Source organism: Vipera berus (genome assembly GCF_964194415.1).
Source record: "Vipera berus genome assembly, chromosome: 4".
Lineage (NCBI taxonomy): Eukaryota > Metazoa > Chordata > Lepidosauria > Squamata > Viperidae > Vipera > Vipera berus.
This window is the reverse complement of record NC_138206.1, coordinates 88,373,814-88,390,039: the sequence shown is the minus strand read 5'-3', so window position 1 is coordinate 88,390,039 and position 16,226 is coordinate 88,373,814. Positions and strand designations below refer to the sequence as shown.

Sequence of the window (16,226 nt, the reverse complement as noted above, 5' to 3'; positions counted from 1 at the left end):
TTTTGTGTTCCCTTTATTTTTTTGAGCAGTATATATAAAACACACCTTAGCCCATATTAGCCAGTAAATGGGGGTCCAGAAATGAAAAATTACTTGTCTCTAAATATTTTTATTGTATTTTCTGATATGAAAATGCTGGTATAAAAGAAGTATAATTGCCACATCTTTTTTTTCATCTACAGCTCATATTGCTATGTTTTAATGAATTGCTTCCCTGTGCCTTTAGCAATGCAAAACAGTTGAAAAAACATAGCTGCCTATTTATACCTACTTGGCAGTTAAAGATTAAGTGAAGATTAGGACTGGGCTGGTAAAATCTGGACAACCATAGGATAGCAGGAGAAAAATCCAAAAATCCAACTTTTGGGTATCATCTAATAGTTCCCTAATGTGCAGCCTTGTGTAAAATAATTTGGAGTTCATGGGGTACAAGCAGAACTGGTTCTTTAAAGTATCTGACAGCTTTAAAGGCTACCACATGAGTTTAAATGGCTGCTTTAAGGAATCAAGGGATTAGGGAAATTATGCCTTTAATATGAAACCTTAAAAGCAGCTGTATCTATATTCAGGCTGCTTTCTTAAACTAAGACTTGGTATCCAAATGGGACAATGCTGTCCCCAATCATATTTGTCTGTAAAAGATGTAGAGAAAAAGATCAGTTGTCTGTGATAATGAAACAAACCTCATGTTAAATAATGCCAATGCAAAAGGTGGGTATTTCTCTAAACCAGCATTTCTCAACCAGTACTTTCCAGTTGTTTTGCAACTAAAATTTACAGAATTGCAAGAGAAAACATCTGGAAGGCACCAGATTGGTAAGCATTTTAAATTCTTTTGGGCACTATCTCACAGAGACATTGAAAACAAAACTTTGTCAAGATTGTATCTATCTGGAACCTCTTGGATAATAGCAAAATTAATAAGGATTGCCACTAATTTCCCATTTTCTTTTACTGTTTCAATTAAAAAGCCTTACCTGTTAGATCATCATAATTGATCCTAGCTGCTCTTCTAATTGGTTGAGAATTACTAAAGGGCAGGGATGAATAACGCAGGCTTTTACTGGCAGCCTGTAGACAAAGAAAAAAAAAGAGATACATATTTGCAGAAATGTGTATGGATTCCATTTTGAATGATCTGACCTCTGGTTATAGAAGAAAATGTGAAAAGAAGATATTTGAAATTAGTGCAATTAATACTAACTATATTTTATTATAATGATTATATAATTGCAAACTTATCTATCTTGCACATGGTATACGTGAATTTAAAATACTGGAATAGTTCCAGTTCCCAATTGGTGATCCTCATGCTAATTAAAAATCTTAAAGTCAGCAAATCTAACTACTGTTCATCCATATTGCTTGAAATCTCCATCTCCTTTAGGGTTCTTAATGCTTCCTGGTTCAACATTCCCTACAATGACAATAATATTCTTTTGTTAATTATTATTTTTTAAAAATAGAAAGGAAAATTATAGCAATTATAGGTTATAGCACCTCTGCCACCCCACATCTGATACGGTGCATCCAGTGGCTACATCAATTGCTAATGAACAGCAGTACACATAATAACCTACTTAGATATACTGCCTCTATAGCATTTCCTTTGTATAGAACAAGGAAAAGAGTTAGAAATATAAGGTAATAAATTCAAGGGATGAGATTAAAAATAAGGGGATGGAATAAAATTGTTTAGAGCAGCTTCATTCACTCTCCAAACTTGGAAAAGATCCTTAGTTTCATTCATAGCCATACACCATTCCATACCTTGCCTTTTAGACCTTGGCTTCTCAATCTATGGATTTACTGGATCTCATATTTTGCTATTTCTATGCTTTTATCAAGTCATTAGATGGCTTCTCTCGTGCTCAATTTATTTTTGCAGAAGCTTCAGCAATTTCCATACAATGTTGCATAAACCACATAGCTTATGATGTGAGAAATACCTGCCCTCCCCATGGTAAGCTGTAACCTTTCCTTGTGGACTGCTGCATGCTGTATCGACGTCGGATAAAGATTTCTTTGGCTTCCTCTACACTTGTTTCAGGGGCAAGATTGTATCTGTTGTACGAGAGCGTCTGAAATGAGAAATGCATTACTTCATCTTCCTCACCAGCTTAGCTCCCAAACAGTGCATGTAATTTGACCACTTTATAACAATGTGATTTTAGAAAAAAATCACACTAAGGACTTTTGGGGGTGGGAAATCTTTGTCTAATCACATTTGGCTATTTGATTTGATTTGATTTGATTCTCCCTTCTCCAAAACTGAATTCCTTTGTTACCAACTTGGCAAGGAGTCTTTACAAAAAGACTGCTGGTTCTCTGATTTTTGCTTAGAGGAAATTTCCACATTAGCAAAAGTCTAAACACCCAGGTGATACAGGACACATTTTGCCATCTTCTTGAATGGATGAAGCTTTTGTCTCTATACAAGAAAGCTAATGACTATTCACTATGCCTTATATCACACATAGTGATATTAATAGATTATACCAAAGCACCTGAAGGCAGGACAAGAAGCAACGGATGGAAACTAGTCAAGGAGAGAAGCAACCTAGAATTAAGGAGAAATTTCCTGACAGTTAGAACAATTAACCAGTGGAACAACCTGCCTCCAGAAGTGGTGAATGCTCCAACACTGGAAGTTTTTAAGAAGAGACTGGACAGCCATTTGTCTGAAATGGTATAGGGTTCCCTGCCTGAGGAGGGGGTTGGACTAGAAGACCTTCCAATGTTGTTGTTGTTGTTATTGTTTTTATCTGCCCTGCAGAAATGGAGCACAGATTTACTTCAGCTCAAACAAAGAAGAAGAAAAGGATGCACTGGCTAATTGCATAAAAGGCAGCCAAGAACAAGCATTAGTTTAGTTTAGTTTTAGTTTAGTTTTATTATATTTGTATACCGCCCTTCTCCCGAAGGACTCAGGGCGGTGAACAGGGCACATATAAAAAATACAGGATACAAAAATTAAAAAGAATTAAATAGTAGCCCAGCTAAAACAATCGATAACAATATAAAAATCCCCATTAAAACCCCAACATATCCCCATCAGGCCAGGCCGGCTTGCTCAAATAGATGGGTCTTCAGACCGCGTCGGAAGGAGCGAAGGTCGGGTGCCATCCGGAGCTCGACTGGCAGCTGATTCCATAAAGCCGGAGCGCCCACAGAGAAGGCCCTGCCCCCTGGAGGCCACCAGCCGACATTCTCTGACCGGAGGCACCCTGAGGAGGCCCTCTCTGTGGGAACGCACAGGGCGGAGGGAAGTTGACGCCGGTAGCATCAGTTAATGCAACTTAAAAATTGGAACTTACCGAATATGTATGAAACAAAACTTGAATATTAAAATAATGTAATAAAAACAAGAATAATATACTGGCAAAGAAAAGCATTACGTGGTCAATTTCTACAAAATGTTGAGGGAAAGTGGATAAGGGATAAAACCTGATAGTGACTTATTGCTGGAAAAAGAAACTGCTCAAGAGCAAGCTATTCAGACAAATTCAATCAAGGGCAAAATTGAAAAATCATCAAATAATGGTGCAAAGAAGCCGAAGAAACAATAATTCATATACTTGCACAAACATATTATAAACAAAATAATATAGTTGCCTAAATGATTCACTGGAACATCTATAAAAATGATTATGTGCCAATAAATGAAAAATTAGTGGAAACAGAGTTGAAAATGACATCGAAAAGGACTAATTTTTTTCAAGTTATCCCCTTGCAGATTAATAGATTTATTTAAGAATGGAATAATATATTCACTTCTATTCATGAAATATTTTTTTTCAGGAAAGCTTTTATATCATCCCTACTCCAAATTTTCATCATAGTAATATATTGGACACTTGTCTTTTCAATTCTTTTATTCTGATCTATTTATCAAATGTATAATGCTCATCAGTGATTCTTATAGCTACTGCCAATGTCAATTACTACATATTTAAAACCAAGTTTTAAATATTGAAATTACTTGGCAATGCTGTTTCAATGCATTTAACAAAGAAGTCAAGTGTTACTTTAAAAGCCAACCAATGTGCTGAGTCTTTGGGGCTAATGCATGCTATGAAACTCATGTTAGTTACATTACAAGCAGGCCCAATCAGATTCGTTGTGCTACAGCCTACTATGCAATATAATATGGTAGCTGCCAGCCTAGAAACTAAACCAAATGAACTGTTGAAGGTTTAAAATAAGGGACGCCTGCCACCTAGTGCTCATGTTTAGATTACATTCCATTTCTTTTGCATGCACCCTTTTTTCCTAACTCACTTACCTGATGCCCAGACATTAAAATTAATTAAAAGATAATTCAAAACTAAGAAAAGGTAACAGTTCTTTATCTAATAAATGAGAAATTCTGCTGCCAAATGTGGTTTAAGGGACAGACTGAATAAATTCATGAAGGATCCAGCTATCAGTGGCTACTAGTCCTGGTAGTTGTTTAGTACCTCTAAATTACAGGTAACATATCTCAAATGCCAGCAACTAGCTCTCAAGTAGAATTTGGATTTGGTTTACCTCTCTGTAAAACAGAATGACAGATTAGATAACCTTTTGGCCCGATTCTGTCATGTTTTTGTATTTATTTATTTATAATATAATAATAATAATAATAATAATAATAATAATAATAATAATAATAATAATAATAATAATAATAATAATAATAATAATAATAATAATAATAATAATAATAATTTGGAAAGGACCTTGGAGGTCATCTAGTCCAACCCCCTGCTCAGGCAGGAAACCTTATACCATTTCAGGCAAATGGCTGTCCAGTCTCTTCTTAAAAACCTCCAGTGTTGGAGCATTCAACCATCTCCCTCAAAGAAGAGTCTGGATAGTGCATAGCAATAAATAAAACAGCCAAAGTAAAACTGATAAAAATCTAAAAAGTCACAGTAATAAATAGCATAATGACCAAAATATGAGCCTTGGATGAAGGGAGAATAAAAGTCGCTCCCTTGGCAATGGAACCATCATGACAGAATCTTTGGCCCTCTGGTAACTCCAAGCATAATGAGGTCTTGAAGGCCTTTCAAATATTTGTAAGGAGCAAATTTCAAACCTGAACCTGAACTTTAACAATCTAATTGTCATTTTTAAAAATAAATCTAAAGTAGGTTTGAGAAGGCAATTCTAAACTCCTTCCTTTTTTCTTTTACTTTTTTCTGCAAGCACAAGTATCAGTGAAAGTGATCTTACAACTGTCCTACAAAGACACATCAGAAGTATTAGAATGAATTCATTAAAAACAATGACCCAGTCTTTTCTTAATATTATTCTGCCCTTCAGCCACAATCATAGCTTGCACTCCAGGCAATTCTGCCACCACTAACATTTGCTAAGGTGTGAAAATATTCAAACATGAACTTTTCTTCCCTAACTATGGAACAGGTTATCAGAATTGAAAGCACACACCCTTTGCCTCACTTGATACAGATTATGTGCCAGCATGTTCTGCATAGATTCCACATCTTTAGGGGAAAGTTTCTGTATTCTTTCATTCCTGTGCCTCCTGCAAACAAATATGAAGACAAATATTATTTTGACTAAGCTAAAAGGTCAATCATTATTTTATAGAGTAGTTTTGCCTACATTCTGTTATCAGTTATTGTTATCTGTAAATTGCCTTTCCTAACAAAGGATGGCAAGAAGTCATTTGTAAATCAGTGGAACAAATTAATTTCTTAATTTCTTTGCAAAATGCATATGTATATTTGAGTATTATCACTATTGGCTACAGCAGTCTTTTTAGTAAAAAATATAATAATTTATAGGGATGTAAATTATAAAGAAATTCATTATATAAACCACATATAAATGCAAGTAGAGCCATTACCATTAGTGTGTGTATCATACACACAAAGTTTTTTTTCCTGAAGTGTGTATGTCAACATATTAGAATCAATGTTGAACTACTTTAAAACGCAGTTAATTTAATTGGTGAATCAAGATGAGGGATCAGTGGTATAAATAAAGGGGGGAAATCCCCTAAACTCAATTTTTAAAAAATCTATATTGAAATTAATAGAATTTAAATTAATTCTGGACATCCTGGATATTATAAACAAATACAAACAAAATATTTCATAGTTCTTCTAGAACAAAAATTCTCAACCGCCCTGAGTCCTTCGGGAGAAGGGCGGTATACAAATTTAATAAATAAATAAATAAATAAACCAGTGCTACTAATACCACAAATGTAATTTAGAAATAGTCTAGTTGGGAAATAAAGTAAATCACTGAAACTTTGAATTTTAAAACCTACATAATTATAGAACGCTTCTAAACAGATATTTTTTATTTTTTTCATGCTAAGACCTAGTTCTCAAAGTAACTTGGTTGGACTTAAGATATGCTAGGTTGACAATCAAAGTTCTAGATAGTGTTCAGGTTTATTTTTTCCTAGAAAAACAAACAAGTCTACTATTTTAGTCTTGTATCTCAAACCTATAATTTCATACACTAAAGAAACTTGTTTTAAAAACAGAACCAGCCATGCTATTGAATAGAGATACAGAGATATTGGAGAACATAGAAAAGCAGCAAGTTATTGGATAATATAATGAATTAGCCTATACTAAGTTCTTTATTCTTGCTATCTCCACTGTTGAAGCTGAATAATTTCAATATAATAAATAATCAATCCAGAATAGTGCACATGGAATAAGAAATAAGGCCTCATGTTGCCCTTTGTTTTGGCGAAAACAACATCCTAGCTTTGGCCAATCTTCACAGTAAAATATTATTACAATATTCCAGAGACAGGAGTTTCCTGGAAATATGAAATTGTTTTATTTCTTTAGTAGAAATTTAGTAGTACAAAGATAGATTAAAGAGCACTAAAAATTGGAGGTCAGCAAATAGAATTTGTCAGCATTAGCCAATTCACAAAATGTGTTTGAATCAATGTAATTGTGAAAGCTCTGTCTGGAAACAAAGTTTCAGGAAGCAGTGAGTATAACTGCTATCATTATATGAAACTCATTTCTGAGTTGGCTAAAACATCAAGACAAAAGGGAAAGCTCATTTATGAGGTTAGCTATTAACCAAGGAACTTGATAACAGTTCTTTAAGGGAGAAAAAGCATGGTTTCTGTCCACTCCTTTTACAGATAGACTTATGTACTATGCACCTGTTTCAAATAAAACAAAGGAGAAACCAACCAACAAGCCAATTTTTTTTAATTGAAAAGTGTTCCTTGTGATTATGCTCTACAGTTTAAGTGTCAGATTTAGTGAAAATCATACAGTAAAATAAAAATGTTTACTTCAAGGATGTTTTCTTTTAAAGTAGACTATTTCTTCTTGAGCAATCAATTATCTCTTCTTAAATATTTTATCCCATGTTTATTATTCTTTATTATTTTTAGTATGGTAATTTCAAATGTAGTATGATTTTTTTTAAAGTATATTGAATGTGTGTCTTTAAGTATGTACATACGTGGCCCTGTAAACCTCAGAATACAAAAGCAACACATTATTGTTACATATTTCCAGATTTTATTGCACTATAATGCTTTAAAATGAATTTAATATATATTTATGGAAACATCTAGTCAATCAACATCATGCATTAGGTATTCCAATAAAATCTGCAAGCCAATAGTATGATGTGGGCTTGTGCAAACTAAATTGTCTATGCCTGTGCCATGTGCAAGCCTATTCTATTTAAATATATCAGATTATGTACAGTATATACAGGAATCTATGCTTAGATCTCTGACGTCTCAGCATACACTAAAGAACCAGATGAAGTTTTGTTCATTCTAGCAGCTCCTCCTTAAGCTAAACTAGGGCTATCAGATCTAGGCTGCAAAAACCTAGTTGACCTTTGGATGGCAGTAAATATTTTCTTATATCTTTTTGTTGCCATGTCTATCATCATCTGTATTTTTGCACCCTAAATCTGATTGACCTTTTACTTTTTTCTGGACAAGATTACCACAGATGGATCACCTTAGTCTAAAACAGTTTTAAATATTTACAGTGCTTTCAATAAAGGATTGTTTGTTATTTGTTATGCAACCAACACAGAATAAATTAACTCCCACCAAATTGCTTCTATGATTTTAAGACATTCCAGTTTTATTTGCATTTTCTAAATTGCTTTTTAAAAAAAACATAGTAGTCTTTTTCTATGGGTCTAGAGATTGTCTTTCTTGCTGAATCATTTGCTTCCTTGAGAAGGACCATAATACAATCAGCTAAGAGAAGCAAAAATTGCTCTGTCTTTCATTGCACATTACTGATGTGGTTTTAATATGGACTTTATTAGGATCCAAAATTATTTTGTCTTGGTTGGGAGATTAAAGTAATTGTCTACATCCAGGGCTTTTTTCCCCATAGAACGCTCAGAACGGCGTTCTGGCACCTTTTTTTGCACACACACAAAAAAAGCTGAAGGAGAGCCAAATTCTCCTCAGGCAGCCAGGTTGCAGAGCACCAGCATGCATCGCAGCGACGGACCTTCAGATGGCTCAAATTGAAGGAAATGCGATCCGTACAGGCTAATTCAAAAGTGGGAGGGTAAGAAGGACCGAGTGTGAACAGGTTGCCTAGCAACCTGCTTAAACAAACTTTCAGCTCCTGGTGCCGGACGCTTTGCATTTTTTAAGCTGGGAAGTTGAAAAAAATGCTAAAAAGAAGGCAATAGAATGCTATCAAGCAAAATGTATAGATATAGCCTGCAGACGTTTAGGGAACCTTTATTTTTCATACACTGTTCAAATTTTGTTTAATTCCATGGTGATACACAATCAAATGTAGTCAGTCTCTCTTTTTTTAATCCCAAAGCATCTGTTCATGCTTTGGGATTATAACAAAGTTTTGGGAGTATAACAAAGTTTTGGATGATAGAATTATTTTTTTATCTAAAGATAACTAATGATAACAGCTCTTAAATCTGTTATTTTGTTTTATTTTTGCACAATTTTTTTTATAATTTACATTTGCATTCATTTACAAATAGAATATGTTGTTAAAATGTATTGGTGTTGAAATAATTAATGCACACATATACCTAAAACCAGTTTGGTGGAGCAGTGGGCTAATGCCTCCTTAAGTAACACCAGCTGCCTGCAATTAGTGCAATTAGAGTCCCACCAGGCTCAAGGTTGACTCAGCCTTCCATCCTTCTGAGGTAGGTAAAATGAGGACCCAGATTGTTGGGGGAAATAAGCTGACTTTGTAATAATGCCGCTTGGCGGGGGGCGAAAGCCCTAATAAGCAGGCATATACATAGAATGAAGGCTATTGCTAAGCACATTGATTTGTGCTTTAGATTGTAAGCCGCCCTGAGTCTTTGGAGAAGGGCGGGATATAAATGGGATTTAAAAAAACCAGTTTATTGCATTTGGCAATTGTACTAAAAAAAATTTCATTGTCAACCAATATAATTTATTTAATTTGAAATCAAGTAAAAAATTAATTAATGGCAATTCTTTGATAAGAAGTTGCCTCAAACAAAATGAAATTTAAATACATTGTGCATTGTGAATGCTTTCTATTGCATTCTGTAAATACCATACTTATTCTATCTTAACCCAAGAGATCTTGAGTATTTTTATGGTTATCAATGTAACAGGAAGATAAGGAAGAATGCTTTGGAAGCATAAGAACGTAATTGCGTTTCTAAATGTCCTACAGTTATGCAAAGGAATACTGCATTACAGAGGAATCTGATTTGTGATGTGTGCCATGTGTTCAAGTAATGTAGCTTGAAAAATAATGGCAGTTGCATATATACATATGGCATGGTGGTTTCTTCAGTCAACAAATTATGAAGCCCACCACACCTCATAGAACTACAATATGCTATTGAGGTGCTCATCTGGATATTATATAGTATGAATAATATTTACCTTAGAACATTAGCATACTTGAACAAAACAACTGGAGTCATTTGAGATTTTATAGGCTCTTTAACTCAAGCTATCAGACTTCACACCAGGACATGACTCAATTAATTTAGAATCCTTTTTGCACACAAAAATAAAACCATATATGCAACAGATGGAAGGCCCTTTGCAATGCAAAAAATGGATGTCTCTACATCAGGCATGTCAAACTGTTGGCCTGCAGGCCAGATATGTCATAACAAAACCACACCCACCCCATTGCCGACAATGGGGAAAAAGTGTGATACATCGTGCAATGTCACATGACATTGCGAGTTTGACATGCCTGCTCCAGATAGTTGAATAAATAAATTCTAGACCAAGCCTGTACATGCAGCCTACCAAGCACCCTTGGACAGAGCACAGAGGGGTTTTTTTTTAAAGTAATAAAATCACCACCACTGCACTGAAAGTCATGTTGCCTAGTGCCTCCATGGCTTACCATGACCACAAGCTTCAACATGTAGATGCTCCTCTAATCAACAAATCATTGATTAGCCCACCAGCATTCCCTTGCAGACCACAAAGATTTTTAATTTATCAGTGTGGGCCTTTCCCTTCTACAAGTTGCAGATACCTCTTCTAGATTTTCCTCTTGCCTTTCCGAGTTAACTCCTTGGTCTGTCATTGAACAAGAATTGACTTTGTAGGGAAGCATATTATCATTTGATGTATATTTAACATGTGTTCTACCTTTATTTACCGATTATATAATATTTGTATGCAATCCACATGGCGAGGTTTGGGGCAACTTACAATAGAAAATATATATTTTTAAAATCATAAGATTAAAACATAAAAGCAGGGCTTTTTTTTCCTCATAGAACGCTCAGAATGGCGTTCCGGCACCTTTTTTTTTGCGCGCACACACACACACACACACACAAAGCTTTTGCACAATAGGAATTGCTGCTGAGCGCGCCAAAAGACCTGGCCGGCAAACGTTGCACCGGCAAGTTGTCTGCAGCGAAGGTGAGTTGGCAGGAACTTTGCATCCCTCCCTGTTGCCCAACTACATCATCTCAACTAGGTAAGTAAGAGAGGATAGGGAGTGGGAGGTGGGTTCTGAGGAGTCCATGTGCACTCCTTCCTTGTGCTCACCCATGTCAGCCAGGCTAGTGGCCTACCCAGTGCTGGACCTGCACCACCATCGCCTTGCCCTGCGTGCCTAAGTGGCTGCCCTGCATTGTCTGGCCCACACCACCTCCACCACCTGCCCCGGGCAGCCCCGCCATATAGAGTGGGCCCCGCTACTCCCACAGCACCAGCCATGACAGCTCCAGCCCCCGGGGGTAGCCCGCCACCAACACCCCTCATGCCTGTGACTGCAGCAGTGCTGCCCCCCTGTCCCCCCGCCTCCTGCGCCCACCAAGATGAGAGTTCCAGCACCTTTTTTTTTACAAAAAAAGCCCTGTCTACATCTACAGGGAGTCAGTGGTTTCAAATAAAAGTAACATTATGATGCAGGCCCACCTTTTTTTCACATCTGTTGCAATGCCACATGAATGTCTCATGAACTGGAGCATGGAGCATAATGCTACATTGTTTTCATTGTGTTGCCCCTCTCTGAAGATACCCACTGATGGTAATTGTGCATCAGCATTTGGAGTGTAACAGGCTGGAACTATGGTAACTAATTTATGGAGGCTTGCGAGCTTAATATCAGTGAAGGTATCCCTTTGGTCTAAGGAAAAATCCTTAGCACTATCAAGTTTTATACTCAAAGTCTAATTTCAGAGATTAATCTTTTTCAGTAGCATCAATTCACATATTAAACTACAAATTACAGATTATCTATCAGTTGACTATCAAAGGTGCCCCCTCCAGATGTGGTCTTCAAATGTTGCTAAACTGCTACAAAAGCCGTTGCTTCTCACCATTGGCAATGTTGACTGGAATTAATCATCTGGAGAACCATATGTTGTCCATGTTCATTATATTCCTTGATTAAACAAAATATTTGCATTGTTCTGACAAATGGTTCTTAACATACTTACAGAGAAGATGATTTGGACGTCCTAGGTGTCATGGCCCCACTTTCTACCATTTCAATGACTTGTCTCATTTCCAGTTTCTTGTATAAAGAAACAAGACTGGATTTAGGCTGATGTTTGTGCAGTAGAATCTTCTTCAGAAAATTATTGTCAAACTTCTTAAATCTGGTAAGAGTAATAATCAGGATGTCAAAAATTCTCCCTGCATTAATTACTTTACAAATCCAAAGAGTTCTCAAGTTTTTTTTTAAAAAAAAGCAACAGCATCATAAAGGGTGTGGCCTACAGCAGCATATCTTGGGTTAAATTGATAAGAAAAGGGCAATCAATCCACTGTTATGGGAGAAAGAGGATAAAATAATGAAGCACACTTTTGATTCTCAGAGAGAGGCAAATCCCAAATTCTTTCACATGCTGCCAAGTCTTAACAGCCATTTATCATTCAGTAATACGAGAATAAACATCTACTTATGGGTAAATATATGAAAATCAAGGTAAAAGAAGAAATATGATTTAATAATTTAAACAAAGAATCTTATGAATATGCAAAATGACATATTCAAATGCTGAGTGAAGATATATTCCAATCCATCCTGCTTTGAATTAAATCAACATTGCTAATGCCTTTCTTTAGTTTTCCCAGTTAGTTTAATTTTAGTTTAGTTTATTCCGTTTAGTTTTATCCAGTTATTTTATTTTGATTAACAGAGCTAGGCACATCCTTACTTGTCTCTCAGTTGATAATGGCTCCAGTGTCCACATATATCTTCAATTCCAGCTTTTAAATGATCCATCAACTATAGACATAAAACATTTTATTATGAATTAAAACATGTCTTTTTATTATAATAATAATCTTTATTGATTAGCCCTTGGGCCATATCAAAGTGCAAAGTTCCAGCAACAAATTATTACTAAAATTTGATAAAAGCAATTTATTTATTTATTTATTTAATTCAATTTATATACCGCCCTTTTCCCGAAGGACTCAAGGCGGTTTACAGGGCAAAATTAAAACAATACAATATAAAAATTTAAAAAATTAAAAAAATTAAAAATAGCCCCAAAATTTAAAATTAGAATATAAAAACCTTAAAACCCACTCAGTCCAGGCCAGCTAACTCAAAAAGCCAGGTTTTCAGGTCCCGGTGAAACGAACGAAGGTCAGGGGCGATACAGAGTTCCACCGGCAATTGATTCCATAGGGCAGGCGCGCCCACAGAGAATGCCCTCCCCCTGGGGATTGCCCGCCGGCATTCCCTAACCGGCGGGACCCTGAGGAGGCCCTCCCTGTGGGAACGCACAGGACGATGGGGAGTTGATGCTGGCAGCAGGTGCTCCCTGAGATAATCCGGACCCATGCCATTTAGGGCTTTATAGGTCATCACCAGCACCTTGAATCTCACACAGAGGGCAACTGGAAGCCAATGCAGCTCATGGAGAAGAGGTGTTACACGGGAGTATTGGGAGACTCCCATCACAACTCGCGCTGCTGCATTCTGCACTAGCTGAAGCCTCCGTGTGGTCCTCAAGGGCAGCCCCATGTAGAGAGCATTGCAGTAGTCTATCCGGGAGGTCACGAGCGCATGAGTGACTGTGCGTAGGGCATCTCGGTCCAGATAGGGCCGCAACTGGTGCACCAAGCGAACCTGGGCAAAAGCCCCCCTGGCCACGGCTCCTATATGATCTTCGAAACTGAGCCGTGAGTCCAGGAGGACACCCAGGTTGTGGGCCCTATCAACACCTCACCCCCCATAGTTAGCAATGGAAAAGACTGGTTAATCTGAGATGCCGGTATGCACAGCCACTCAGTCTTGGTGGGATTTAGTCGAAGCCTGTTTCTCCCCATCCAAACCTGGACCGCCTCCAGGCAATGGGACATCACGTTGAGTGCATCACTGGGTTGGTTCGGGGTGGAAAGAAAAAGCTGGGTATCATCAGCATACTGATGATACCTCACCCCGAAACCACGAATGAGCTCACCCAGAGGCTTCATATAGATGTTGAACAAGAGGGGAGAGAGGACTGACCCCTGAGGAACTCCACAAATGAGAGGCCTCGGGGCAGACCTCTGCCCTCCCGTCAACACCGACTGCGAGCAGCCCAGGTAGGAGGAGAACCACTGTAAAACAGTGCCACCCACTGATAAAATACAATCTAAAATGAAATTGTAATAGTGTACAATAATTTAAGATATAGATAAAATATGATAAAATTATATTTTGGAGTCGCCCTTGCAATCAGTCCCACATATGCAGATCTCAGCCGAACCATTTTGTTTACGTACTGTGCTGTGTTAAATGTTATTTTCAATTTCTGGCTGGACATAAGTTGTTTTGATATGGGGATCCAAATGGGTCATTTGTTTGGTATATAGACCAAGATACCTGTCTCTCACCCTCTTATATAGGCAACAGTCAACTAGGATGTGAGCCAGGTCTTCTACCTCTGCCGCTCTGCAAATGCAGAGATGTTCATTGTAGGTATAGCATGAAATCTCCCATATCTGACCATTGTGCCAAGCTGTTCGAATCTCGCTCACGTAAATATCTCCCTAAGATGTTTTGGCAGTTGCAACTTCAAATAACTGTCTACTTGAAAAGTACATTTGTATTTACTCAGCCATTTCAAATTATCTACCTTACCAAGGATAGATATATCATTTTGTGCTTCTATATCCTTAATTCTTTGGGCAACTCTTTTTGGGGTTGTTCTCCTATTACGCAAGAGACAGGAAGGTCACAGCTTCTTACAAAAGTTGTTAGTTTGGTGATCCAGAAGATTTGTGATTGTAGTTTTATTTGGTTTAGTAGGCATAACTTGGGGAGTCTATTAGTCTCCATTTCATTAACTTTGCACCAGTGGTTATATGCTCTAATTTTGGATAATACATGAATTGTAAGAATTCCCAATTCAGCTCTAACTGCTGCAGCAGATGTTCTTGGATCTACACCCAAAATACATCTCAAATGCTGGGACTGTGTTTGTTCTAGTACTGTGGTTGAGTAAAGACCCAAAATTTCTGCTCCATACAAGAGCATAGTGGTAACCTTAGCCTTATAAACCTTAATTAGTGGGGCTAGGGACCCTGGGCGTGACGCGGGGGGGAGGAAGGCAACGCCATGTACTACCACCCCAGTGCTTGCATACCACCAGTGATACGCATACCACCAGCTGAAAAGCCCTGATTTAGTTTATATATCAACGACTTGCCAGGGTTAATGAAGGATCCCATGGTACACATGCTGATGATCAGCCCCAAAGAAGCTCCAATCAGCTGCAAAGAGGCACTGATCCCAGCGCTTGAGCCCTGACAGTCCCAAAGAAGTGCCAAACAGCTGGAAAGTGGCACTGATCCTGGCGCTTGAGCCCTGACAACCCCGAAGAAGCGCCAATCAGCTGCAAAGTGGCGCTGATCCTGGTGTTTGAGCCCTGACAACCCCGAAGAAGTGCCAATCAGCTGCAAAGTGGCGCTGATCCCGGTGCTTGAGCCCTGACAGCCCCAGCGCCGGGCCGCCACCTCCCTCCCAGCCTTCTCACTGGCCAGGGCTGCTGCCAGGAAGCCATCAACCTGCCAGGAGCTCTCTGTGGACTGGAGCCCATCGGCCAGCTGATTGGCATGTACGGCCATCCCCAACCTTCGCCGACGGGTTCCAGTCCATGGACAGCTCCTGGCGGGTTGATATAGTTCCCAGTGCTCGCCCCCTTGCAAGGCTCCTGATTGCCCCCTTGGCCAGGCACCCTCCCCCCTGGGAGAAGTGCAGCCCAGTCCACGGCACACATGGCTGGGAAGGCATGTTGGAGTCTCAGTTACCGGTAAGGTGACCAGCCCACTCCTATCTCATCGCCCTTTGCAGGCCTGCCGTAGAGCTGGGCATGAAGCACCTGGGGAAGGAGCCACGGAGGCAGGCAGGTGGGCAGGTAGCGGGTCCCCTCTGAAGTAAGGCTGTGGAGACGCTGCATCCTCCCAGACCGTGCTCTGTCCATCACCTCAGTGCCATGCCTGTCTTCCGTGTAGCCGCTGCTGTCATCTTTTTTCAATGGGCGCATCCCTGAGGAGGGCATTGGGCACCACCCACCCGGCCCCATGCTCTTCCCCCACCCCAATGCCGCCATCTGAAGGTGGATTTCTGGCCTCCCTCTGCGTGTCTCCAATAAGGAGCAAGGCCCCTCACACCTTCTGAGGCAGCCAAAGCCCGCGTGAGAAAGAACGATCTTTATGGAAGCAAAATAAGCCGAATTTCGGGACTTTAAGGGCAACTGCAATGGAAGCGTGACTGTATCTGATACCTCCCTATCTTGGACTTCAGAAAGCA

The 16,226-nt window shown here is 38.6% G+C and overlaps 1 protein-coding gene across 1 annotated transcript in view; it reads right to left on the bottom strand.

Moving 5' to 3' along the window:
• The window catches only part of SLC9A4 (solute carrier family 9 member A4), a 31,760-nt gene that overhangs the window by 2,973 nt on the left and 12,561 nt on the right, over window positions 1-16,226 (bottom strand). The window contains exons 7-11 of the mRNA XM_081326474.1: window positions 12,637-12,707; window positions 11,914-12,075; window positions 5,437-5,533; window positions 1,950-2,081; window positions 978-1,071 (exon numbers count right to left, since the gene is read on the bottom strand). Coding sequence (XP_081182600.1) covers window positions 978-1,071; window positions 1,950-2,081; window positions 5,437-5,533; window positions 11,914-12,075; window positions 12,637-12,707 — 556 coding nt within the window. The remainder of the gene's footprint in view (window positions 1-977; window positions 1,072-1,949; window positions 2,082-5,436; window positions 5,534-11,913; window positions 12,076-12,636; window positions 12,708-16,226) is intronic.